Source organism: Cloeon dipterum, chromosome 4, assembly GCF_949628265.1.
Source record: "Cloeon dipterum chromosome 4, ieCloDipt1.1, whole genome shotgun sequence".
NCBI lineage: Eukaryota > Metazoa > Arthropoda > Insecta > Ephemeroptera > Baetidae > Cloeon > Cloeon dipterum.
In genome coordinates, this window is record NC_088789.1 from 1,200,557 (window position 1) to 1,224,486 (window position 23,930).

General features: G+C 42.5%; 4 protein-coding genes and 1 long non-coding RNA gene across 5 annotated transcripts; 2 read left to right on the forward strand and 3 right to left on the reverse strand.

Annotated features, from left to right (window-relative positions):
* The first annotated feature begins 6,810 nt into the window (after nucleotides 1-6,810).
* Nucleotides 6,811-8,682, forward strand: LOC135942288 (putative ankyrin repeat protein RF_0381). Its single transcript, XM_065488316.1, has one exon. It carries the CDS (start codon nucleotides 6,811-6,813, stop codon nucleotides 8,680-8,682), a length of 1,872 nt encoding a protein of 623 aa, XP_065344388.1.
* A 1,909-nt stretch (nucleotides 8,683-10,591) lies between these two features.
* On the forward strand, nucleotides 10,592-12,867 carry LOC135942289 (putative ankyrin repeat protein RF_0381). Its single transcript, XM_065488317.1, has 2 exons — nucleotides 10,592-12,614; nucleotides 12,845-12,867. Exons 1-2 carry the CDS (start codon nucleotides 10,592-10,594, stop codon nucleotides 12,865-12,867), a joined length of 2,046 nt encoding a protein of 681 aa, XP_065344389.1.
* Nucleotides 12,868-13,415: 548 nt separating this feature from the next.
* LOC135944119 (uncharacterized) lies at nucleotides 13,416-15,404 on the reverse strand. Its single transcript, XM_065490862.1, has 2 exons — nucleotides 15,287-15,404; nucleotides 13,416-14,386 (listed from the first exon to the last, which is right to left on the reverse strand). The coding sequence occupies exons 1-2, from the start codon at nucleotides 15,384-15,386 to the stop codon at nucleotides 13,641-13,643; spliced, it is 846 nt and encodes a 281-aa protein (XP_065346934.1). The 5' UTR covers nucleotides 15,387-15,404; the 3' UTR covers nucleotides 13,416-13,640.
* A 2,612-nt stretch (nucleotides 15,405-18,016) lies between these two features.
* Nucleotides 18,017-18,833, reverse strand: LOC135942793 (uncharacterized). The gene is made up of 4 exons (XR_010575129.1): nucleotides 18,612-18,833; nucleotides 18,414-18,552; nucleotides 18,276-18,351; nucleotides 18,017-18,169 (listed from the first exon to the last, which is right to left on the reverse strand). It is a non-coding gene; the product is annotated as an uncharacterized LOC135942793 (long non-coding RNA).
* A 2,272-nt stretch (nucleotides 18,834-21,105) lies between these two features.
* On the reverse strand, nucleotides 21,106-22,977 carry LOC135942292 (putative ankyrin repeat protein RF_0381). Its single transcript, XM_065488322.1, has one exon. The coding sequence runs from the start codon at nucleotides 22,975-22,977 to the stop codon at nucleotides 21,106-21,108; it is 1,872 nt and encodes a 623-aa protein (XP_065344394.1).
* Between the last annotated feature and the right edge of the window lie 953 nt (nucleotides 22,978-23,930).

Genomic DNA, 23,930 nt, shown 5'->3' on the forward strand with positions numbered 1-23,930 from the left:
AATTATCAAGTGTTGGCACTAAGAACGATACTTTCGGCTATTTGCCCCCAGTTGGCGATTGACCTCTAAAAATTATCACATCATTCCGTTTATTGCCAAAAATTGCGAAACAAACTGAGCAAAACATTTTATATTGTTTGCTAACTTAATTTAAATTTTATAGTTAAATTAGATTTTAGGGCGCATATATATATATATATATATATATATATATATATATATATATATATATATATATTTGGGGTTAGGAGGTGGAAATTAAACCTTGCGGGATTTTCAACAAATTCTTCACTTTATGAAACAGCTAGTCACTTGGCGACTTAGTCTAACAGTTTACAAGGACCTTTAAACAGAAATGATATTTGACTTTAGGATTAACAATTTAAGAGAATCAACTTGAAGAACAATTAAAATTAGAAAAGAATTTACCCGATTGAGCCGGGTCCTTCACAATTAAACGCTCGGATCAATTATAAGATGCGACTTGTTGGCTTCAGTGTCCGGCGAAAACTAATTTAAATTCAAAATCTCTCTGTTGCATTAACGAATTTCTAACAATCTCATGAATAACAATACCCTAGACTAAAAATGAAAAAGGAGTCGGAGCTCGGCTCCGCAACCACTACATATACATATATATAGTATTAAGTATTTTTCAATACTTGTTTCCTGACGGAACGTACGTACTTTTGATTACAAAAAGAAATATGGAACATATGATAAAATTCATCACTTATGAAAATCTTATGAAACACACTTAAAAAATACCTCTTTTTCAAGTAATTTTGATCAATTTCATTTTGTTATTTTGTGGTTGTGTAGGTTTGGTTTCGATTATCTGCCGCTGCGCTTTGCGTGGAGGTCGAAAGGGCGAAGTTCAATATCAAGCCAGACTCGCATCTCGATAGCTGAGGCCTTTGACACTTCGTTTTCATTTTGAGTGCACGTGATTCTCATTGCCAAATTAACAAACATTGCGGCTTTTAAAGGGTTTTTTTCTTGCTTTTTTTGTTTATTTGACAGAAATACCGGAAAATAAATAAAAAATATAAATTCAGTGCTGGCAAAAAGCCCTGATAACTCTTCTCTTTATCACGGAAATATGGTGTTTATTTAAAGTCCTTAGATATAGAGTGTAGCCAAATTTTTAACTTAATAATTTTTTAATTTTAAAATCTGCCAAAAGTAATACGCAAAAGTATAGTGCGCCATATCCCAGCAAAAGATATTGGACATCCTTCAGGATATCCAGATGATATACTTTTGAACAGCCTGATGTTCGACACTATCAAAAAAACACGAATTAAGTAAAAATTAAGCGATCTGCTGAGACAATGTATACCGCGATTTTTTCGACGAAATTTGATCGTCAACATTGAATCAACAACACCGCAGTGACCATTCTCAACTTTGATTCAATGTTGACGTCAACGTTGATCCTGCGTTGACGTCGTTGACGTTCAACGTTGATTCAACGTTGCGTGGTTACTAGGTTATCAGCAGAATCAACCCCAAATCAGCAGCAGCAACAACAACAAAATTTGCAGTGAGGCAAGGCAGCGTTGCATCTGCCATTATCAATTGAGCCGCTTATTTATTCATGATCCTGCGACCAATCACTTCTTCCTTATTGATACTGGAGCTGATTTCTGCATAATGCCTCGCAAAATGGTCCCAGGGCGAAGAAATCAAACAAATTTTCAACTCACCGCAGCAGACGACAAAACCATCCCCTTGCTACGGATTCGTTACCTTAAAATTATCGCTCTCACTGAGAAGACATTTCGAGTGGCCTTTTCTTGTTGCGGATGTTAACATGCCAATCATAGGAGCAGACTTCCTCGCTCATTTCCATCTCGCAGTCCATTTAGATAATGCAACGCTAGTCGACAAAATTACTGGCGTAAGCGTCAAAGGAGACTGCCGGCCGGACAATAGTCCAAGCTTGAAAGTTGTTAAAACTGATAATAGCAAGTATATCTGCGCATTCTGATGGAGTTTCCTGAAGTTTTCCGCCCTCCAAGCGCAAAGCACCCTTTGAAACATACAATGGTTCATCATATAACCACGACGGACGGACCACCTGTGCACACTCGTTTCCGCCATCTTCCACCTGAAAAATTAAGGGTGGCAAACAGCATTTTTAAGAAAATGGAGGACCGTGGGAAAGTCAGGCGTTCTAAGAGCCTGTAGTGTACCGCGCCCCTTCGCGCGTGTTCTAGGCGCATGCGTGTGACACTGCCTATCTTTTGTTTTTGTGCCGTGTGCATCAGTAATGGTCGACTCTTTATTGCATGAATCGACGCTAATCGCTCGCTTGAATTTCTTTGTAAAACCCACCATTGGGGTAAGTTGATTTACGTGCCTAATGTAGTAATTTAAATCAAGTAATTAACCAAGAAACTGTTAACGTGATTAAAGCTCAATGTCAATGCAAGATCATGGTATTCCGCCTTACATCTTGTTCCCAAGAGAGACGGTACGATGAGACCGTGTGGGGACTACAGACAACTTAACTCTAGAACGGTCGTCGATCGCTATCCCATGCGCCATTTATACGATTGTTCCGCAGACATGAGCGGTTGCAAATTTTTTTCCACGCTAGATCTTTCGAAAGCATAACTGCAAGTGCCAGTTGCCCCAGAAGATGTCCCAAAGACAGCTGTAACCACGCCATTTGGCTTGTTTGAGTTGCCTATGATGCCTTTTGGACTAAAAAATGCAAGCGCTACCTTTCAGAGGCTCATGGATGAAATTTTCGCAGAAATTCCCTCTGTGTTTTGTTTTATTGATGATATTATTATCGCGACTGCAACGGAAGAGCAGCATGAAGAGCAGCTGCGCGCTGTGCTGAAAAAGTTGCAAGAGTATGGCTTAATACTGAAGCAAGAGAAGTGTGTCGTCGCCGCCACAGAAGTTAAGTTCCTGGGCTATCAAGTGGACGCCAACGGTCTTCGCCCGTTACCTGAGCGAGTAACTGCCCTGGCGCAGTTCCCGAGACCTGTAATTAAGGAAGAATTATCTAGATTCCTGGGCACAATTAATTATTACCGTCACTTTGTGCCGCATTTAGCGCGAATTTTGGCACCACTGCATGCGATGCTGAGTGGCAGAAAAATTTACAAGAAAACTGTCCTGCATTTGGAGCGAAGAAGCTGACCAGGCATTTATCAAGTGCAAAGAGGCGCTGAGCAAAGCAGCGTATTTGGCCCATCCACTGGAAGGTGCTCCTCTCGCGCTATTTACTGACGCGTCCGACATTTCTTTGGGCACAGTGGTTCGGCAGAAATACGACGAAACCAATTGGCAACCGTTGGGTTTTTACAGCAGAAAATTGTCCCCAGCGGAAAGAAACTATTCTACAACGGACAGAGAGCTTCTTGCGATTTACGATTCTATTAAAAAATTTCGCTATCTACTCGAGGGTCAAATTTTACGGTGTTTACCGATCATTTTCCGCTGACTCACGCCTTCCAGAATAACCGCACAGACCATTCGCCACGCCAGGAACGACAACTACAGTTTATTAGCGAATTCACTACTAATATCCAATATGTATGTATGTCAAAGGGAATGCAAACGTGGTCGCTGACTCGTTTTCCCGTATTGAATCCATCTCTGCAGCGCCTAGTTTCTATGAAGATATCGCTTTAGTCCAGCAGGATTAAGATTAAGAAATACGCCGTTTTCAGACACCGTTTAGCTCGCTTACCTTAGAAGAAGTCCCTGTTAATGGCACAGAGATGAAGTTATGGTGCGACACATCGACCAAAACACCAAGGCCCTTTTTACCTGAAAAATTTAGGAGATTGGCTTACGAGAAACTACACAACCTATCACATCCTGGAGTCAGAAGCACAGAAGTCAGCGTTAGCGTGCCACGACACCACCTGGACAGCCGCACTTGCGCCCGTCCTGCTTGGTTTACGCTCCGCGCTGAAGCCCGATCTTAAAGCCTCTGCTGCACAGCTACTCTACGGTGAAACCTTGCGATTGCCAGGTGAATTCTTTGTCCCATTGCAGTTCCCATATTCATATTCAAACTTTATTTATTTTATGGCATTGACGCCGACTCAAATGCTTTTGCGTCTACAAAGTCATTTGGCAGAGTTTGTTCCTATACCAGCTTCAGACCATTCTAAGAAGACGTTTTACGTTCACCCTGATTTGTCTACAGCAACACACGGGATGATGCGAGTGGGCGCCCATCGTCCGCCGCTATACAGGCCCTCAAATTGATGTCAAGGGTCGTCGTAAGACAGTCACGATCGACCGCTTGAAGCCAGCTTTCATCGAATCGGACAAGCCGCCAGAGCCTCGTCCGAAACCAGTAACAGAAGTTATACCACCAGCACTACAGCAAAATCACCCTGGTACACCACCACCGCCGCCTCCGCCGAACAACCCGCCAACGGCGCCTTCGCGCGCCCGGCGCCAGCAATTCATTCAATCCGGCCAGCCTGCAGTTCAACGAACCCGGTTTGGGCGCGAGGTGCGTCCCCCGCAACGCTTTGGGGCACCTGTGGCCTCCAGCCTTAAAGAAGGAGCCCCTATGGGGACCGCCGTGCAGAGTATGCAACCTGCACGGCGGGTTACTTTTGCTTCCCACTCGTCGCTGCAGCGGCTAACGTATTCACAAGCCCTGCAGCAGCCGATGCGACGTGAGTGTGTAGGCTAGATAGCAAAGCGATCTCACGTCTGAGCTATCGCACCACTCGTGATTGTAAAGCTGTTGGCCGAGGGCACGTTAAGCGTGTGTTGATATTTAAATGATGATTTGAACCCGTATGGGTTCAAATTCCTCTTCGATACTACATCGACAATAAAGCACGCATTAATATAAGGAATAGTTGAGGTGTTTGACTATCTTACGCAGCCCGCTTATTCGAGCACCCACATTATCAATTTTTGGCCCTCGCAAAGAAAATATAGTTAAATCTAAAATCTATATCCATATATTTGAACCAAACTCCTGAAACCGGTTAAATTGCTTCGAAATTGGAATTTTAATTATGAATGCTATTTTATTTTTCTACGTATATTAATAATATGTGTTCAATCGACTAAATTTTTAAATACGCGTGGATAGAACTTCGAGACACCTCAATTTCTGTACTACTGCTCTGTAATGCAAGAGAATACAACAAAAGAAGTTGTTTGTTTTATGGGGGTCTAAATGAGAGTATGACCTTCCATATAAAAAGGGAGTTTATTGGCGGAGTAGGATGGCTGCGTGTCGCTGACTCGGCCCTGGCTCGTCTTCTTCAGATCTTGTCAGCCTCTGGTTGGTGAATGATTGTCGCCGAATCTTCTCTCGCCTTTTATTTTGGGTCGCGTCGGTTTATATATGCTCGTCAAACAATGTGATTTGTCTGTTGTGTGAATTTGTGTGTTGCAGATTGGTCATTGTTTGACGGAATGTAGGTACCCTACAGTTTTATAAAAATTGGTTTTTAAACTCTTTGCTTCGTCGTGTGCAATTAAACATACACTCAGAATTTTGAAATTCAAGACTGAGCTTTAACTTTCCGTGCTCAATAAAAAACTCCATTTTTAAGTATCAAAATTAAAATAGAAGTAATCTCGTGCATGAATTTCTTAATATTGTTAAAAAATTGAACATCGCTTGTTGAAGCATTATATATAATCTAATTTTAGGAATCAGCTGACTTTGATGGTAACCATTCGCGCCATCTGATCAGGTGGTACCCCTATACACTCCTTTCGCGCTGCCTGAGCCCTGAGCAGCTGATCGCGTCAATACATACCCGCCACTCTGCAGCGCCTCTCTTGAAGTAAAACACTCTCAGCCGGTCTTCCTCAATTTGGAGCCGCGTGGTAAGATATAAAACAATTCACAGTTACCAGAGGTTTTCGTTAAGTTTTAAGCACGAGACCTCTGTGTTCCACTGATTTAAGCCGCATTATTGTTTTTACTTATCTCCATAATCTATTTCGGTCCACCCCATGCTCAATCTGTAAGACAATAAATGCTATACCAATTTTTTTAGGGAAAATTATGAACTTTGAAATTACTTCAAAACACGGACTAAACACTAGAGTTTTCAGCCAGCAACTCAATGCCGAACCAGCCGGCAAAATTAAGGTCACGTAGGCAGCCGCTAAGCTGCCTATGAAAAATATGTTTAAAAATTTAAGTGAAGGAGAAAATGTCCTCGAGTCCATCAGGCCGTTAAGCACTATCAAACTTCACGTTAAAAATATTGTCAGCGGCGCCAGCAGCCCGGAAAATGGCCAGCCGATGACGTCGGGCTAATAATTCGGCTTATCCGGTACCACTAGCCACCTCCTCAAATCTCGGCTGCAAGATCTCTAAAATCAAATTATTTTTCAAGGCTACTTTAAATTTTTGGCTATGGAAAAATTGAATTTGACCATGTATGGCAGAATTTAAAATGATAGATTGAAATTCGATAAATTTCGGATTACTTTGGGAGAAATTCGACAAATACAGATAAAAATATTATTTTTTAACTCCCTAGCCTTCAAGTTAAATTTACGGAATTTGTATTCTTCGTGTACCCAGCAACATTGTTAAGATTTTTCAGCACTTACTACTATTTCAATATATATATATTAAGTTCATTAATGTAAAAGGAAAAAAGAAGTACGAACCTATAATCAGATTTTATTTTAGTTTTCAGGTCAGTTCCAAGAAATTGCAGTTTCTCCCTTTATACTTAAAGGAAGAACTCGTGTGAACAGCTTTACTAAACACACAAAATCGTACGTTTTCAAGGACCAGACAATGTATTAAATATTAAACAAATTAATCCTTTCTTGCAGAAAATGGATCCTGAAAATCAGCTAAAAAATCATAAGCTCAAGGTGGGAGCTACACCGCTGATGAAAGTAGCCTTATACGGTAACTTGGAGATGGTCAAGATCCAAGTCGAAAAGGGCGCCGATGCCGATATTGGAGAGTTAACCAAAAAATACCGCGCCTCCGTGATACACTTCGCAGCCGCGAATAAGAAGCACGGAATCGAGATTATTAAGTATTTCGCGTCTCTTGGCTGCAACTTAAATCAAGAAGATTGTCAAGGAGAAGTGGCCCTGGACTACGCCATCAGAGAAGAAGCTTTCACGGTCGCCAAAGAAATCTACCTTCTGATGCATTCGCCTCCCAAAAATAATCTATTGCACTATTGTATAATGCGAAACAATTTGGACGCCGCCAAAAAGGTGCACAATCGATACAAGAAACTGGTCAACGAGCTAACATCTGATGGAGGTCAAACAATCCACTTGGCAGCAGAGTATGCTGATCAACAAATGTGCGAATGGCTCATTGACGATTTGGGCGTTGACTTTAGTTCTCTAAATGTTCATTTGAAAGTTAATGTTATGTACTATGTCTGCTTCAACCTCGAATTCGGGGATGATCTCGTTAAGTTTTTCATCGAGAAAGGGTTGAATGTAGATGATGCTGGAGATGACTTGAGCAGGCCAATTCACCAAGCCATCGTCGAGAAAAATGTCGATGTTATCAATGCTTTAATTGACTGCAATGCAGATCTGAAATACAGGTATAACGGTCGGAATTTGGCATTTCTTTGCATGGATTCCAACAGTTTACCGGTCGTCAAGTTGTTTTACAAGAAACAACCACATATGTTCAAAGAGACGTTTCACGGCGGGATAACCATTGCTCACTGGGCATCAAGACGCGTGAATCTCGAGGTTTTTCAGTGGCTAGTTGAAGAGGCAAAAGTCAACACTGCAAAGGCTGATGAAAAGGGACAAACTGTTCTGCACCACGCCGCAGAGAATGAGAAATTCGGAAAATCTCTCATCGGTTATATTATTTCAAAGATGGGAATCGAGGTGAACGTAATCTGCAAGAGAGGTTGGACACCGCTGATGGTTGCTCTGGATCGCAAACACACCAACATTGCGGAAGAGTTGTTCAAACACGGAGCTCTTTCCAAAAAGATCTTGACCCAAACTTGTGAAGAGAACCATTTGTTCGCGTGTGTAAGACATAATTATTTAGAGCCTGTCAGGTATTTGCATAATCAAGATCCAACTCTTATACACCAAGAACAAAAACACGGAATCAGCATTTTACACGTTGCAGCTAATTTCGCAAAATCTTCCGCCTGTATCTGGCTTATCAAAGGAAAGCATGTTAACGCTAAAGGACTGAACCAATTCGACAAATCGAATGCCCTTCATTTTGCAGCTTTGAACTTGCAGTATGGAGGGGAAGTCATCGTCTATCTCCAAGATTTTCACCGTCTGGATGTCAGTCTGAAAAATCTTTTCGGAGAAACACCAGTTCTCCTTGCTGTCAAAGCAGGAAATGTCCAAGCCGTCGAGCAGTTGTGCAACTTCGATGCCGACTTGACTGTGGAATATAATGGAGTCAATCTACTACACATGAGTATCGTTGTTGACTCGCTAGAAGTCGCCAAGGTGTTGCACAAACACAATTTCAATCTGATCAACGAAAAATTCGGAGCTGATGGGAAGAACGCGCTTCACGTTGCTTCAGAGTTGGGAAATGATCGATTTTGCAAGTGGCTCGACGAGGAAGGCGTCAACGTGAAGGCAAAGACAAAAAAGGGAAAATCAGCCACCGACCTTGTTCCTTGGTTCAACCTGCACCTTCTGAAGTACCTCAAAAATATACCCAAACTACGCAGTAATTTGAAGTAAGATTTTTGTTCAAAGAAAGCGCAACATCAACTAAAGCAACATATCCTGTTTCATCCTATTTTTTATTTTGGAACACTTGCTTGAAATATCATAACGTATGGAAGAAGATTTCAACTCTCTCCGAATTCGAAATGTCCTAAAGCTATATTACTTTAAAATAGAAAACAACAGGTTTGTTCAGCTTTCGTAATTAGGAGCAGCCAATTTCTGAAATAACTAAAAACAAATGTATGGCTGAATATTTCGGAAATAAAGAAAAGAATGTATCAAAATATGCAAACTTTGTCTAATTATTCAAACTTATCCATTTTAGAAAATATCAGTGGTATATGCAGTTGATTTTACAATGGTTGTAATAAGAATGTTTCGCATTCTGATTCTATTTAGATTATAATTTAAAATTCGGATCATAACAACTTCAAACGATTTTAAAAAGGATTTATTTGATTTTGAAATGATTATTTACAGCCATTCTTCGTAAAAATAATTTTATTTACATCACCAGTGAAAAAGCTTGGTTTCTGCATTAAGCTCAAACCAGGTAACAAATGGGCATGTAATGAAATCGCTGAGGAAAATAATAAAAAATTATCTTATTCAAAATTTAAAAATGAAGTGAAGTAAATAAGGGATATTTTGCAATATAAAAAGGCAGCAAAAAGTACAAAATAACTAAAAAGAAGGCAGGAGGTTTCATGTGGTCATTCCTTGCGATCCACAGACGCTCTCGTCAACGCCTCAGTGCGTTAACCAACTGAGCTGTCTGGCTCCCCGCGGGAATTGCATATATTATATTGATATACTCGTTCTCAACCAAGATCTACCCATGGGGGCGGATCGCCGCACCGTTTCTGGCGTTTCTTAAGCTCGACCTTGAAACACTGTACAGTGCTTGCCTTTTGCCCAGCGTTGCCATTTTTTCTCAAGGTTGCGTTGCCGTGATCCGCCCCATGGCATTGGGGGCCAGACTAGCTCGGTTAAGGTTCACCCCTCCACCCCATGTCTCGACAGGCAGGATTTTACTTAATAGCAAATATAGATATCGATATGCCATGAATGCCTTGTTTGATGCAAAGCTAACTTGCGAGACAAAGAGGCCTCTTCGCGTGACTCATTTTTCTCCTTACTAAAGGAAGTTCCTCTTTGCATTATATTTTATAATTGTTCTTCCTTTCTCCAATAATTCGTTTGTATGTGTGGATATGGCAATATTTTAACGATACGAACAAAAGCAAATATTTTAAGCTACATGCTAAAACAATAAATATGAATTAGGAAAGAAAATTATAGTTTTAAATAAAAAATACGATCTTCCTATATCACTGCGTTTTTATTAATAATAGCAATAAAAAATCGCACATTTAAAAATCAAGAAAAATTTAACACTCGCTTCTTTTTGCATTTCAGGCATTTTTGACATTTATTATATTACAAAATATTTTTATTATTATCTTCACCATGAGCGTACTTTCCAGATAGTTGAAATATATTTAAGAAATACTTACTTTTCTTGAGAGTTAAAAATTCCAAAGGTAACAACTAACGATGGAAGATTTGAAGGGGTAAAAGCGGTAGATGTGGTGGTTTTGAAGCGGTGATAGGGGTAGAATTCTAATGACCCAAAACACTTCAGATCACAACACGCTTGACACTCTAATGATATAAAACAGTCACCAATAAGCAGGTATATAGCTAGAATAATTTTATTTTTTATGCCATAATACCGGCCGAACGTGAGAGCTGATTGAAAAATTAAACTTCACAGATTTAGGCATCGGTTTCCCTGAAAACTAGCAGTAAATATAAAAAGAAGCGAGCACAAGGCACGAAAAAGTAAGCTTTTTCATAAATCAATAATCAATGGGTTCATTCTATTAATTTTTCTTTTCATATATTTCAGAAAGTAAGTATGTGCAGTCCTCTAAAGAAGCTGCGGCTGTTTAAGACTCACAAGCTACTGACCGGAGACGCGTCTGCGTTGATGGAAGCGGCTTTGTTCGGTGACGTGGAGGCGTGCAAAAAGCTATTAAAAGAGAGTGCTGACTTAAACGAAAAGACCAAATCGTACCGTTGCTCCGTGATGCACTTTGCAGCCGTCAACCGAAAGTACGGGAAAGAAGTCGTCAAATATTTCGCTTCCCGCGGGCTCAACATGGAAGAATTGGACTTGGAAAGGGAGTCACCAATCGACTACGCCCTCAGGGAAGAGTTGTTCGAGGTTGCCAAGGAGTTAATCAAACTGCAATTCTCCCGCAACAATCTGCTGCATTACTGCGTCTACAAAAACAAATTGGTCTCGGCCAAAGAGGTGCACGAACACGACAGAGAATTGATCAAAGAACCCGGCCCCGACGGAACGAACGTCCTCCACGTGGCAGCGTCGTACGCGGACCAGTCCTTGTGCGAGTGGCTGATCGACGAAGCGGGCGTTGACGTCTATTCCCTGAGCGAAACGGCGAAAAGCACAGCATTGCACTACGTTTGCTTCAACCACGCGTACGCCGAGGACCTCGTCCCTTTTTTCATATACAAGGGATTGCACGTCAACTATGCGAACGACGATGGTTTAACACCGATTCAATGCGCCCTCGTGACCCAAAATCTCGAGGCTGTCGAGTCGCTGGTCGACTTCAATGCAAATCTAAGAGTCGAGTATATGGGCCAAAATCTGATGCACTTTTGCATAGCCAACAATTGTCTGTTGAGCGCCAAGTTGCTGCACAAAATTGATCCAGAGCTGTTTAACGAGGATGACGCCATCGGACGCAACGTCTTCCACAAAGCGGTGATGACTGCGGACGAGCGGATGTGCGTGTGGCTCCACGAGGAGCGCGTCTGCACCACGAGACCGTGGCGAGGCTACAATTCCCTTGCTCTCGCGACATTCAACGAGAAGCATGGCGGGAGAGTCGTCCAGTTTTGCATCAGTAACATCAACTCTGACCTCAACCAGTTCGGAAATGTTCCCATTTTTTCTGCTTTGGCAACCGGAAACATCGACGCTGCTGACGAATTGTGCAAATACGGAGCGGACCTGCGTGGAACCCTGAACGGTGACAGCCTCCTGGTTTCTTGCTTGAAGGCGAACAAATTGAAGAGCGTGCAATTTTTGCACAAAATGGATAAATCTCTTTTCAAGGAGCCTTCTGCTGCTCTCGTAGCAGCCATGAATGGAGATTTAACAACTTTTAAATGGCTCGTTGAGCAGGCAAACGTGAATCCACGTGTTTTGTGTAAAACGGCTGGTGGTTCTGTATTGCACTTCGCAGCAATGAACGAGGCACACGGTAAATTTATCGCCGAATATGTCATTTCTAATTTTAAACTAGACGTGAATAAAAAATGCAAAAACGGCTTCACTCCTCTGGTCGCTGCTCTTCAAAATAACAACTTTGAAACCGCCGAAGAACTCTGCAAATACGAATCAGCTTTGAAAGTGAAAGTTGGCAATGAAAATATTTTGGTAATATGCGTAAGATCCAATTTGTTAAAAGCCGCTCAGTTCGTGCTCAGAAAAGACAAAAATTTAATTGAAGTAGAACTCGACGACGGAAAAACCATCCTCCAGTACGCAGCTTACTTTACAGACCTGGACTTTTGCAGATGGCTCATCGAAGAAAATGTTGACCCCATGGAGTTGAGCAAAATCGACAAATCGAGTGCTCTTCATTTAGCAACCTTGAATTTAAACCATGGAACAGAAATCATCAACTTCTTTGTTTCTACCTTAAATATGGACAAGAATCTAAAGTCACTTCTTGGAACAACGCCAATTATATTGGCCGTTCAAGCTCGAAACATCGGCGCTGTAAAGAAATTATGCGAACTCGGTGCCAACCTGACTGTGCACTATAATGGAGAAAATCTAGTGCACAGGTGCGTTATTCTCGACGATCTGGACGTTGCCAAGTTGTTGCACAGATTCAATCCACGTCTGATCCACAAGAGAGGATTCCTTAAAAAAAATTCACTTCACATCGCAGCAGAGCTTGGAAATTTTCGATTTTATAATTGGTTTCATCAAAATGGTGTTGATCAGCATGCAGTGACAATAAATGGTGAAAAAGTTAGCGATCTCGTTCCTTGGTTCTCTCAGGATTTTCAGAAATTATAGTTGTATTCCAATACAATGCATTTTAACTGTCCATTTCTGTGTTTTTAGAAAACGGACTGCTCGAAGTGTAAGGTCGAATCATAATTTCGACCATTTTTAACATTTAAGTGCGATCATCATATTGTGGATTTGCAACATGTAAAATGAAAAACAGAAATGTTTTCTCTCAGAATGATAAATGAATAAAGGACGTATGTGTCTTTTAACGGTTTACGGCAAGGGATCAAGCTATGAACGAATAAGAAATAAACTTTACTTCCAATTAAAATTACAAATAATTTTTGCATTTAACCCTAAATCCACAAAAAAAATACATAAAATAAATAATCTTGGAAATATGATGTTTATGAATTCCTTACAATTAAGTTTTGAAATAAGTTTTCAAACATATCATGCTATCAGGACATCAGGAGGATGGCGAAACGATCTATTTACCTAAGCAGATCATTTAATAGCAAGGTGTCAATAAAAAATTGATTCACTCTTCATTTTTAATTAGCTCAAACTTGTTGGTGTTATTTATATTTCTTGTGTGTTACGGTGATTCTTTTTTTGGAAATCATACACAAAAAGCCATGATTTTTGGGTATTAAAACTAAATTTAATGATTGATCGCGAGAAAATTATTTACAAGAGCGAGGCATCATGTCCAGGTGCCTCTCTTAACACATTTTTGAAAGCCAATGGCTTGGTTGTGTCTTTGAGCACTAGATAATGAAGTTTGACTGCATAGTGGATTCACATATACATCTCTCATATCTTACAATACATTTGTATTATATTAATCACATCTTTCGATCTATTTTAAGTACATTTGAAACAAAGGAGAATTTTGCGAGCGCCTTTATACAACATATTTGCACACGGAACCGAGCATACGCCATCCAATGAAAAAATGCATATTATGGTTGTACAGGTCAAGGACTTCATTCGCTATCAACGAATATAACGAGTGAAAACTATCTTGCATTTCTTCCCAGTATGAAACTTGATAGAAGTCGTATGAGGGTTCCTCGTCATCGTCGGACATGTTGCTATCGAAACGGTAGCGCTCCAAGTGGCCATCGACAATTTCGAACGAGTCCTCGTCAAAATCATCAAGTTCAGCCTCCTCTTCTCCTTCTGCATCCGTGAACGTGTCGTTGACTTCGCTCTGACGGTTGTAGAGGCACAGGAGCTGGTGGAGGCTAGGATCTAGTAGCTTGAGTAGTGCACCACTACGGTCACACATCTTGACGCAACCCATGTTGCTCTGACGGTCGCGAAATGCCCTCATAAAGTCTGCGAGACCAGCCTCTACGTGCATGGTCAAGTGCACTAGCTGCCGTCCATACGCACTTGCACTTTTTGCGAAGTCACTCAGGGCCTCAAACACGTCGTGATTTTCTCTCTCGTACTCGAGGACTACGTCAAGTGAAGTCAGTTCACCGAGGACGTGAGGTTGGAGTATTTGATTGAGCCACTCTTTGAGCTCCGCGCTCACAGCACCAGCCACTTGGATTTTGATTGTTTCCGGTCTCTTCGTTGAGAGGATGGCGGCGGGAGCTGATAAAATGTCATCAACACCAAGTGTGATTTCGAGGTGACGATCTGTAAACAGAATTAATGACATTCGTGTAAATCTTATTGTCACATGACAATCATCAGCCTGATATCTTCAACACGCGCTTGAATACCCAAGGCCCGGCACGCAGTCGCTACCCAAGATTCGAACCGGTTTTTTTTATGGAACAAATTGGTTCTTTTTTATTATTCCTAAATCATCAAACGAGCGCTGTTTAGCTTTGTGGATTTGGAGTCCCAAAATATATGTTTGAAATCACCGACTGGCACGTGACGCCCGCCTCTCCCAAGTGCACGACGCACAGCTTTTCAAATTTTCCTTAAAACCAAAGGTTTTTCGTTCCTACAAACGAATTACGCTGCACGAAATCCCATTTCTAACCAAAAGTGACCCCTTTTTGACTTGAAAGAAGGCTAAATCTTGTATACTGGTCGACAGTTGTGACAAATGCGCATACCGAGCCGCAAGAGTAGTGACGCACACGTGAAGAGCAGTCACGTGACTCTATCACGCCATCTCATTGGCCATGTGAGGAGAGGAGGCACGCATATATCCATGAGGCGTATGCTTCACTGCTCTTGTTGGGTACACACGAGTAGATATGTCTCTAATGCCACCAGCATACAAAGCTATAACATTCTTCCAAGGCTTAATGGGGCATTTTTTAAACGTGAATTTATCGGTTGCTTGATTTTCCGCGGTCATGGTTTCGACTTTTGTTATAGTTAAACTTTTGCACTTTCGTTTGACACCAATTTTAGGCAGGGGTGGTTACAGTAATTCCGACATAGAGCCGCTTATACGCGTTGGTCCTCTAATCTCTAGTCATTTAGACTCTCCCCAGCCACCCCCCGCGTGCGCAGAGCAAGGCACGGGAGCAGGGCACCTCCTCCCCAACCCCCTAGCATTCGATGTGTTAAACTTACCAGAAACGCACACTGCTGTAGTTTCGCCTGCTGTTGGCAGAGGACTCTGCGCCATGCATTCGTCGCTCCTTCGGAAAGTAGCCAGGCGATTGAAGGTCATTTCTAGCCGCTTGTCCACCATGATAAGACCACTTTCTGCAATTAAAGGCAAAATCGGAATTAATAATAGAGCTAGGAGGCAGCGGTAATTTCCTTTGTTAAAATGGGTTGAACATATTATATAAAGTGTTTGAGATCTACACACGGCCGCGTTTCTATAAAACTCACTACATACATATATTATATCAAGCGCAAAAGTTTCAAAGTTAATATTTTATTGCTTGAATAGTCATAAACACCTCTGTTATTTAATGAGGTGCGTGTATAACGAGAAAATTGTGTTCAAACAATAGTCCTATCATCTGGTTTAAGTTGAGATAAAATAAAAAGTTCGACATGAAGGTGACAGAGATGCGAGAAGCGGCCGTTATAGAGGATGACGCCAAAATGGCGCGTCAAGCATCGATGACACGCTTCAATGTTCCGAATCGATTTTTTGTGGTTTTAAGCCCCTCTAACCGCTTAAATGACGTATTTAGATTAAGCACTTACTTTGACAGTTGACTTTAGAGAAGTTTGGCTTCACTTGCAACGATTTTTGCAATGCAAATGGAATGCAAAAGAGGGTGGCCAGGAAACATGCGTGTGGCTGCAGACAAAGTTGGGACCGAAGTCTGCCGAATTGTGGGGAAGGAGCTGCAGGGAATATCATTTGATCTTTCCACCATTGAAGGTCCGCGGGAAATTTAAAAACATTTCCTCTCCTCTTGACTTCTATGTGTTGCGCGCTCTGAGAAGGGAGATAATATGGTGGTAGATCTTGGTTGAGTATGCTCATAAAGCTTCAATATATCGCTCTGTATTGGGGAGCCAGACAGCTCGGTCGGTTAACGCGCTGAGCCGTTGACGAGGGCGTCTGTGGATCGCAAGGGATGACACCATGAAACCTCCTGCCTTCTTTTTAGGTTTGTAGCACTTTTTGCTGCCTTTTTTATATTTCAAAATATTCCTCATTTACTTTTAACTTTTGATTTAAATAAATTTTAATTTTTTTCCTCAGCTATTTCATTTCATGCCCATTTATTACCTGGTTTGAGCTTAATGCAGAAGCCCCGTTTTTCCACTGGTGTTGTGAATAAAATTTTTTTTGACGAATAATGGCTGTAAATAATCATCTCAATTTTTCCTTCTCGAATTTTTATGTTTGAAGAAGCATATCATCACAATGGAATGCATTTTTAGCTTCACGTGAATTTTTTTGTGAAGGAGAATTGCGGAGATGACAAGATTTTCCCCCTCTTTTCTGAATTCTCCGCAACGGAATATGTGATGAGTGATCAGCTTGTGAGGCCGACACAGCCGCTATACACACAGTACGACGAGCGTAGGTGATATTTATTTTTTCCTTTTAAACAAAACTTTCTTAGCTCGATCTGTAACATAACCCATCATCAGTTCAGTGCACAGATATTTTGACACTTTTAATTTCAAAGATACATGAAAATGTTAAATGTTGGTTCAAAAGACCCCTTTTTATTAGATTGTTTCATTATTAACTTTTTAATTGATTCAATATCAATATAGGACACCACAAATGATTTGGATCGTATACGAAATAAAATAGCTTTACGGTTGATAAATTAGTAAAATTAGAAATAAATTGTGTCAAATTTTATTTTACTATATTAACTTTTGTTAAAAAAGTTTCAGCACCAAATAGAGAAAAATATATGATTTGAATATCTACAGCAAATATTCAATTAAAAACAGGGAGAGAACAATTCAAAAGTAAGTGTATTCAGAAATAATTCTATAGTTGACCGAATGATTCTCTTTCAAGGATATGGAGGGAAGACCCAAAAAACGGTTAATGTTGTTCAAAACGCACAAGCTGGTGACAGGCGCGACTAAACTAATGGAAGCGGCCTTGAATTATGACCTGAAAGTGTGCAAAAAATTAATGGAAGACGGTGCTGATTTGAAAGAAAAAACCAAAGAATACGGCGTCTCAGTGATGCACTTCGCAGCCGTGAATAAGAATCACGGAATTGAGCTGGTCAAATATTTCGCGTCTCTTGGCTGTGGCAAGATTCAATTCGACTCAGAAGGAGAGCAGCCCCTGGACTACGCCATCAGAGAAGAAGCTTTCGCGGTTGCCAAGGAGCTCTGCAGGCTGATCGATCCTAACTTCAATCTGTTGCACTACTGTGTAGCGCAGAGCAACTTGGAAGCCGCCAAAAGGGTTCACGATTTATACCCACAACTTGTCGTCGTGCCCAACTTAGAGGGGAAAAACAGTCTCCACGTAGCAGCGATGATGGCTGATCAGCAGATGTGCGAGTGGCTGATTGATGAAGTGGGCATCAACGTTCACTGCGTGAGTGCTGGGACGAATAGAACAGCCTTACACTTCGTTGGCTACAATGATGCTTACGGAGAGGTTCTGGTTGAATTTTTTATCAGCAGAGGACTGCACGTGGACCAAAGTGATGCTCCTGGCCCTCATGCCGATCGCGCCGCTCGCTGGAAAAACGGACGCGGAGGGAGGCAACTCTGAAGAATCCTATACTCTATGTAGGAAAAACTACTCTGGCAGTGGTGGTCATCAATTCGTTGGCCTCAAATGGGCAAACTCGTCGGTTTGGAGAGATAGGGAATCGGCCAAAGAGCCGTACTAAAAAGCCAAAAATCCGCTATGAGCCGTCTGGCACCTTTATTTATTCAGACAAGGATAGTGAGTTGCGTCGGAGTTTGGGTTCACGCGTCAGCAACGATGTTCTCTGCTCCTGTCGTGGTCCTCAGGTGGGAAAGGCGGTGTCCTGCTGCATGGCCGCGTGCGTGCTTCTGCAACAGTAAATTAACGGAGGTGAGCGGAGTTAAGACTTCTTCAGGTCGAGCGTCTATTTAAGACCAGCCGGGTACCGGGCTGGTCCTGAATAAAGATTCCTACCTGAGAGTAGTGCTCAGGTTTTTTCTCTCTGCTTTCCAGGTCGTAGGCTACGTCAAGGGTCGGTCCTCGAGCACTCCTGCGAACAAATAGACGCGGGTGATCAGGCCGTTCTAAATTGCCGGGGAGGTTAACACTCACAGGTAAGGACTGACGTAGGTGTGTTCCCTCCTCACTCGAAGCTAGTTTCTTCCTAGGGCTGCCTGCCACAGTCGATCGCCTTACAGGTCACTCCGGCTGCAGGGGGCTACACCGAAGGAAGTCTGTTCTCCGAGATCTCCTGTGTGGAAGAGCAGAAGGTTGAATACGAGTGAGCTCGACTCCTTTCGCCAGCCGTACCTAGGCGTAGATGAGATCGTTGCTCGGTCGGGCTCTCAGAGAAGAAGCGTCCTGGGCCAAGTCGAAAGCACAGCAATCGAGCGGTCTGGTAGTCTCTCCTCTCAAGGCAGAGTCAACAGTCGGGCAGTCTCTCCTCTCTAAGGAGAGTCTCCTCCCTAGGTAGGCGGCGAGCTCTTCTCCAGGGAAGTGGCAGCTCGCATCTGCCCGGAGTAGTAGCTTGCAGGCTCTTTTATACCCTCGCTGGCCTCCACCCCTCGTGCATCGTGCGGTCGCCTGGCAGGGAGGAAGTGGAGGGTGGATCCTGCCTCAGGCGTGACCTTCCCCTAACATGTGGTTAGCGTAAGAACTAAGGGGGGTTGCCTCCTCTTTCACTTCGGGCGGCAACACTTAAATGTTTTACTTGTGTCAGACGTCAAAATAATAACTACTTTATTATTCAAGCGGAAATCTACTATTCATTCTCTTTTCTTTAGTGCCAGACTACGTGAAAACTGCTTCTGGATGGGCTGGGACATATCAATTAATATTCTAAAATATTATAACATGTAAACTATTAATGTAAATGACTAGGGGGATCAATGATTAAAATTCTAAAAGGCACGGATTTGATTCTACACTTTAATATTAATATCCATCCAGATCAATAAAATTCAAAAGTGGTTGTTCTTCTAATTGCCGAATCTAGACGTTCTGGAAGACGAAATAAATGCGGGAGGATGCCATGTTTCGTGGAACTTTTTTTTTTTTTTATTGGGAGAAATCGTAATTAGTATACTCGACCCGGACCAGTGACGTAAATAATCTCACTCCAATTCACGTGGCGTTGTCCTTTCAGAATTTATTGGTTGCAGATGCGTTGATCGACAACAACGCAAATTTAAAAGTCAATTATTGCGATGCAAATTTAGCCTTTTTCTGCGTAACTAAGAACAATTTATTGAGCGTCAAGTTATTGTACAAAAAAGACGAAAGACTTTTTCACGAGTTGCTTTTGGGGAACACCATAGCTCATTGGGCAGCACTGAACGCGGATCTGGATGTTTTTAAATGGCTAATCGAAGTGGCGAAAGTCAACACTGATGCTGATGAGAAAGGAAGAACTTTGCTGCACTACGTCTCCCAAAATGAAAACTACGGAGATAACCTGGTCGAATATATCGTTTCAACCATTAAAATCGACGTGAACGAAAAATGCAGACTAGGTTGGACGCCGCTGATGGCTGCCCTGAGTTGCACAAACCTTGTTGTGTGCGCGAAGCTGTTCAAACTTGGAGCTGACTCAAAAGTTAAATTTGGCGAACAAAATCTTTTAATCTTCTGCGTATCTAATAATTTGTTGGAGAGTGCTAGGTTTTTGCATGAAATGGATGACAGTTTAACTGACCAAGAATTACAGGACGGAAATACCATCTTCCATATCGCGGCTGCTTTTGCAGACGTGGACATGTGCGATTGGCTAATCGAGGAAGGAGTCGACAGTTTCGCATTAAACTCGATCAACTATTCAAGTGCACTCCACGCAGCTTCCTTGAATGTAGTACACGGCGCTGAAGTTGTCGAATATTTGGTATTGAACAAGCAATTAGATACGGATTATAAAAATAGGCTGGGTGTTACGCCTTTTATTGAGGCCGTTCACTCTAGAAACATCGGCGCTGTCGAGAAATTGTGCGAACTCGGTGCCAACCCGACTGTATACTATAATGGAGTTAATCTAGTGCACAAGTGCATTATTCTCGACGCTCTGGACGTCGCCAAAGTGTTGCACAGACACTTTGGATATCTGATCCACATGAGAGGTATCCGCAATGAAAATTCGCTTCATATCGCAGCAGAGCTTGGAAATTCTCGATTTTACAATTGGTTTCTTAAAAACGGTGTTGATCAGCATGCAGTGACAATAAATGGCGAAAAAGTCAGCGATCTCATTCCTTGGTTCTACCGGGACTTTTATAATTAAATTTTAACTGTCCATTTTCTGTTATTTTTAGATAACGGACAGCTCGAGGTGTGATGTTAAATCATTTAGATGAATTTCAACCATTTTTTTACTTTTAATTAGAAGAGATCAATACTTTGTGAATTTACAACAATTAAGAAGAAACGGATCGTTCAACGGAAATATAGTGTCAGAATAAGCGTATACATATGTTTCACAATTATTAACGTTTGCTAGGAAACTTAACGTTCTCACATTCTGATGATACATGTACGAATAAGAAATAAATTTAGCTTCAAGGCACAATTACGAATAATTTTTACTATCGCATAGCCCATAGAACAAATAAAACATAAAAATCTTTTGTTTAACTTGAGCAGAGCGTAGCTTAGATCGAACTGACGATTATAAACTCCCTGATTTTACCTTCACCACCAAAGAAAAAAAAACTAATTAATCTAGAAACTATATAGACAGGACTTTTCTTTGTAAAAATAGATAACTTTAATTTTTTAGAACAGACTTTATTAAAACTATAAGAAGAACATCATGATATCAAAGGCTGTAATGACGTTCATTCTTGGAAATCAACCGGGTGAGAATTCCTCGTTTCTTCAAACCCAACGATTCGAGGTAGTGCCTGACGTCCTTGTCGCGCCTCTTTGTAGCCAGATCAAGCGCTGTTTCTCCCTTGCCGGTTCGCTCCTGAGGGTTGACGCCCTGGCTGACGAGCCACTCGCACAGTTTTGCGTTAGCGAATTCCGCTGCGATGTGAAGGGCGTTTTTACCACCTACCCCTCGTTCTTTAATCAGCGCTGGGTTGTTCGAGTGGACGAATTTCGCACCTTCCAGACTGTTTTTCCACGCGCAGAAGTGAAGCAGGTTTCCGACCTTGGTGGTTAGGTCAGCGCCGAGGGAGACCAACTCGTGGGCAGCGTCCGTGTTTCCGTGCTGCAGGGCGAAGTGCAGCGGCACCAGTTGGAATTTGTTTCTTCCATTCACCGGGACGTGCAAGGAAATCAGGAAGCGGACGATCTCCCCTCCGTGTTTCCTGTTTTTGGCCGCCAGGTGCAGAGCGTTGCTGCCCTTGTTCGTCAGGGCGTTGACGAGGTCCGCGTCCTCCGCCACGAGCCACTTGCAAAATTCCAGATCGGAAAATTCGGCCGCGATGTGGAGGGCGGTCCTGCCCGTGGGGTCACTGCCGGTGATCAGCCGGGGGTTGTTCTTGTGCACGAGTTTGGCGCCAAAGAGGAAGTCCTGCTGAGCGCAGTAGTGGAGGAAATTCAGGTCTTTCAGCTCCAGTTCCAAATCGGCACCGTGCTTGACCAGCTCCTCGGCGACCACCGGGTTTTTCTCTTTGATCGCAAAGTGGAGGGGCGTGCATCCGTTACCGGTGAGGCCGTTCACGTCCACTCCACCTTGTACGAAGTACTTGACGATCTGTTCCAACTCTGGTCTGCTCTGCCTGTTGAAGGCCACAAAGTGCAGCACGCTGGCCCTGTACGAGAATACGTCCCTGTCGGTGAGACTGATGTCATTTTTGTCCAGCCACTGGATCATCTGGAGGTCGGCGTGCATAGCCGCGTGGTGCATCACGGTCCTGCCTCGCTTTCCTTTCTCGAAGATGAGGAACTCGTCCTTGGCGTGCAGCATCTTCACGGCGTCCAGGTCGTTGATTTTGACGCAGAAGTGCATCACGTTGGTCAGGTCGATGATCATCGCCCGCAGGTCGGCGCCTCGCTCGATCAGCTCCTCGGCCATGTCCCGTCTGCCGTGCTGGAAGGCGTAGTGAAGCGGACTCATCTTCCCCTTGGACAGCGTGTACATGAGCGCGCCCGTTCCAGGGCCCGTGAAGCATCGCACGAATTCCCTGTGGTCCGACTCTCTGAGGGCTGCGTAGTGCATTGCGGTGCACTTCTCGTCATCCCTGACGTTGATGTTGACACCGTTCCCTGCGAGCCACCTGCACACCTCCAGGTCTGCGTGCTGGGCCGCCAGGTGGAAGGCCGTTTTTCCACACTCCCCTTTCTCCTTGATTAATTTCCTTTCGCTCTCGTGGACGATTTTGACGAATTCAAAGTTGTTCTCTTTCACGAAATAGTGCAAGAGGTTGTTCTTCCCCTCCTCCGTGCCTTCTCCGCTTTTGATTTCGAGCAGTTTCTTGGCCACCTCGAAATTCCTTGCCCTGACTGCGTAGTGAATTGCTTCCTGGCCCTCTGAGTCTTTCAGGTCCGCTTTAAGTCCGAGCGAAGTGAGGTATTCGACGACTTGCTTGCCATTCAGCGTGTTCAACGCCGCGCAATGCATCGCCGTCGCATCCAAATTGCCACTCACGGCGCCGGCGTCGGCGCCCTCGTCCTCAACGAGCCGGCGGCAGTGCTCCACATCGGAGGTCTTGGCGGCCACGTGCAGCGGATTCAGTTCCATTTTGGGTTTTAGTTTAATTTTCTGAAAAAATATTTTTTTAGTTTCCAGCGGTTTGGATAAAATTTACTTTTAATAATCAGTAAAATAACATAATGGGCTTGCTTCAAGATGTATATTTTTTAAAGACCGTCTTTGACGAAGTTTCTGAGCACACCAATCGATTCTTGAGGGTCGAATTAGTTAAAATGGATATTTTTTGCGACCAAAAAGTGCAGCGCGACCTGCAAACTTTTTTTTCCCGCCAAACCAATATGAATGCGAGAAGTGCGCCTGCGTCAGAGCTGGCTGAATCTGACAAAGAAGTTATTCGTACAAGCGGTCTTTCTGCATTTCTGCAAGTGCTCAAACCAGCTCTCACGCATGCGCAGTTCTCGCATTCATATTGTGTATTGGAGGGGAAAAAAGATCGCACGTCGCGCCAGACTTTTTTGGTCGAAAAAATATCCATTTTACCTAGTTCGACCCTCAAGAATCGATTGGTGTGCTCAGAAACTTCGTCAAAGACGGTCTTTAACTTAAAAAAATCACAAAATTCTCTTATGAGCGAATACCTATAGTGGTAAATGGAAGTGCCTCTTATTTATAGCGATCCTTAATTCCAAGGTGCATTGAAGTCGATGGCAAGTCTGCAAACACAAAACTTGTAAATAGATTTTGTGATTTTAAAATATTATGGCCGTATTTTTACTATTCAAGTGTGCGATATTAGCCCGGCGTTTAAGTGAATAAAAAATCAGAGCCTTTAAAAAGTGGCAAACGAATGGCGAATATTAGACATAATTTAAGGTTTACTTTTTGCTAAATACGATTACAAAATTTAATTACTCCACTTGAAAAATAGGTGTTCGTTCATATCTGGAAAAATATTTAAGCTTTTAATCCCTTACTCAACGCAGATAATTAAAATGAACTCCAATACTGCTGCAGTCTAATATTTTTATTTCTGTAATCTC

Bases quoted from the DNA above. Each gene is read 5' to 3' on its own strand.
- LOC135942288 (XM_065488316.1), top strand. From the start codon at position 6,811: ATGGATCCTGAAAATCAGCTAAAAAATCATAAGCTCAAGGTGGGAGCT.
- LOC135942289 (XM_065488317.1), top strand. From the start codon at position 10,592: ATGTGCAGTCCTCTAAAGAAGCTGCGGCTGTTTAAGACTCACAAGCTA. The intron at 12,615-12,844 runs GTCTGATCCACA...CTGTGTTTTTAG, and splicing joins GTTGCACAGATTCAATCCAC to AAAACGGACTGCTCGAAGTG.
- LOC135944119 (XM_065490862.1), bottom strand. From the start codon at position 15,386: ATGACCTTCAATCGCCTGGCTACTTTCCGAAGGAGCGACGAATGCATG. The intron at 14,387-15,286 runs GTAAGTTTAACA...TTCTGTTTACAG, and splicing joins TACAGCAGTGTGCGTTTCTG to ATCGTCACCTCGAAATCACA.
- LOC135942292 (XM_065488322.1), bottom strand. From the start codon at position 22,977: ATGGAACTGAATCCGCTGCACGTGGCCGCCAAGACCTCCGATGTGGAG.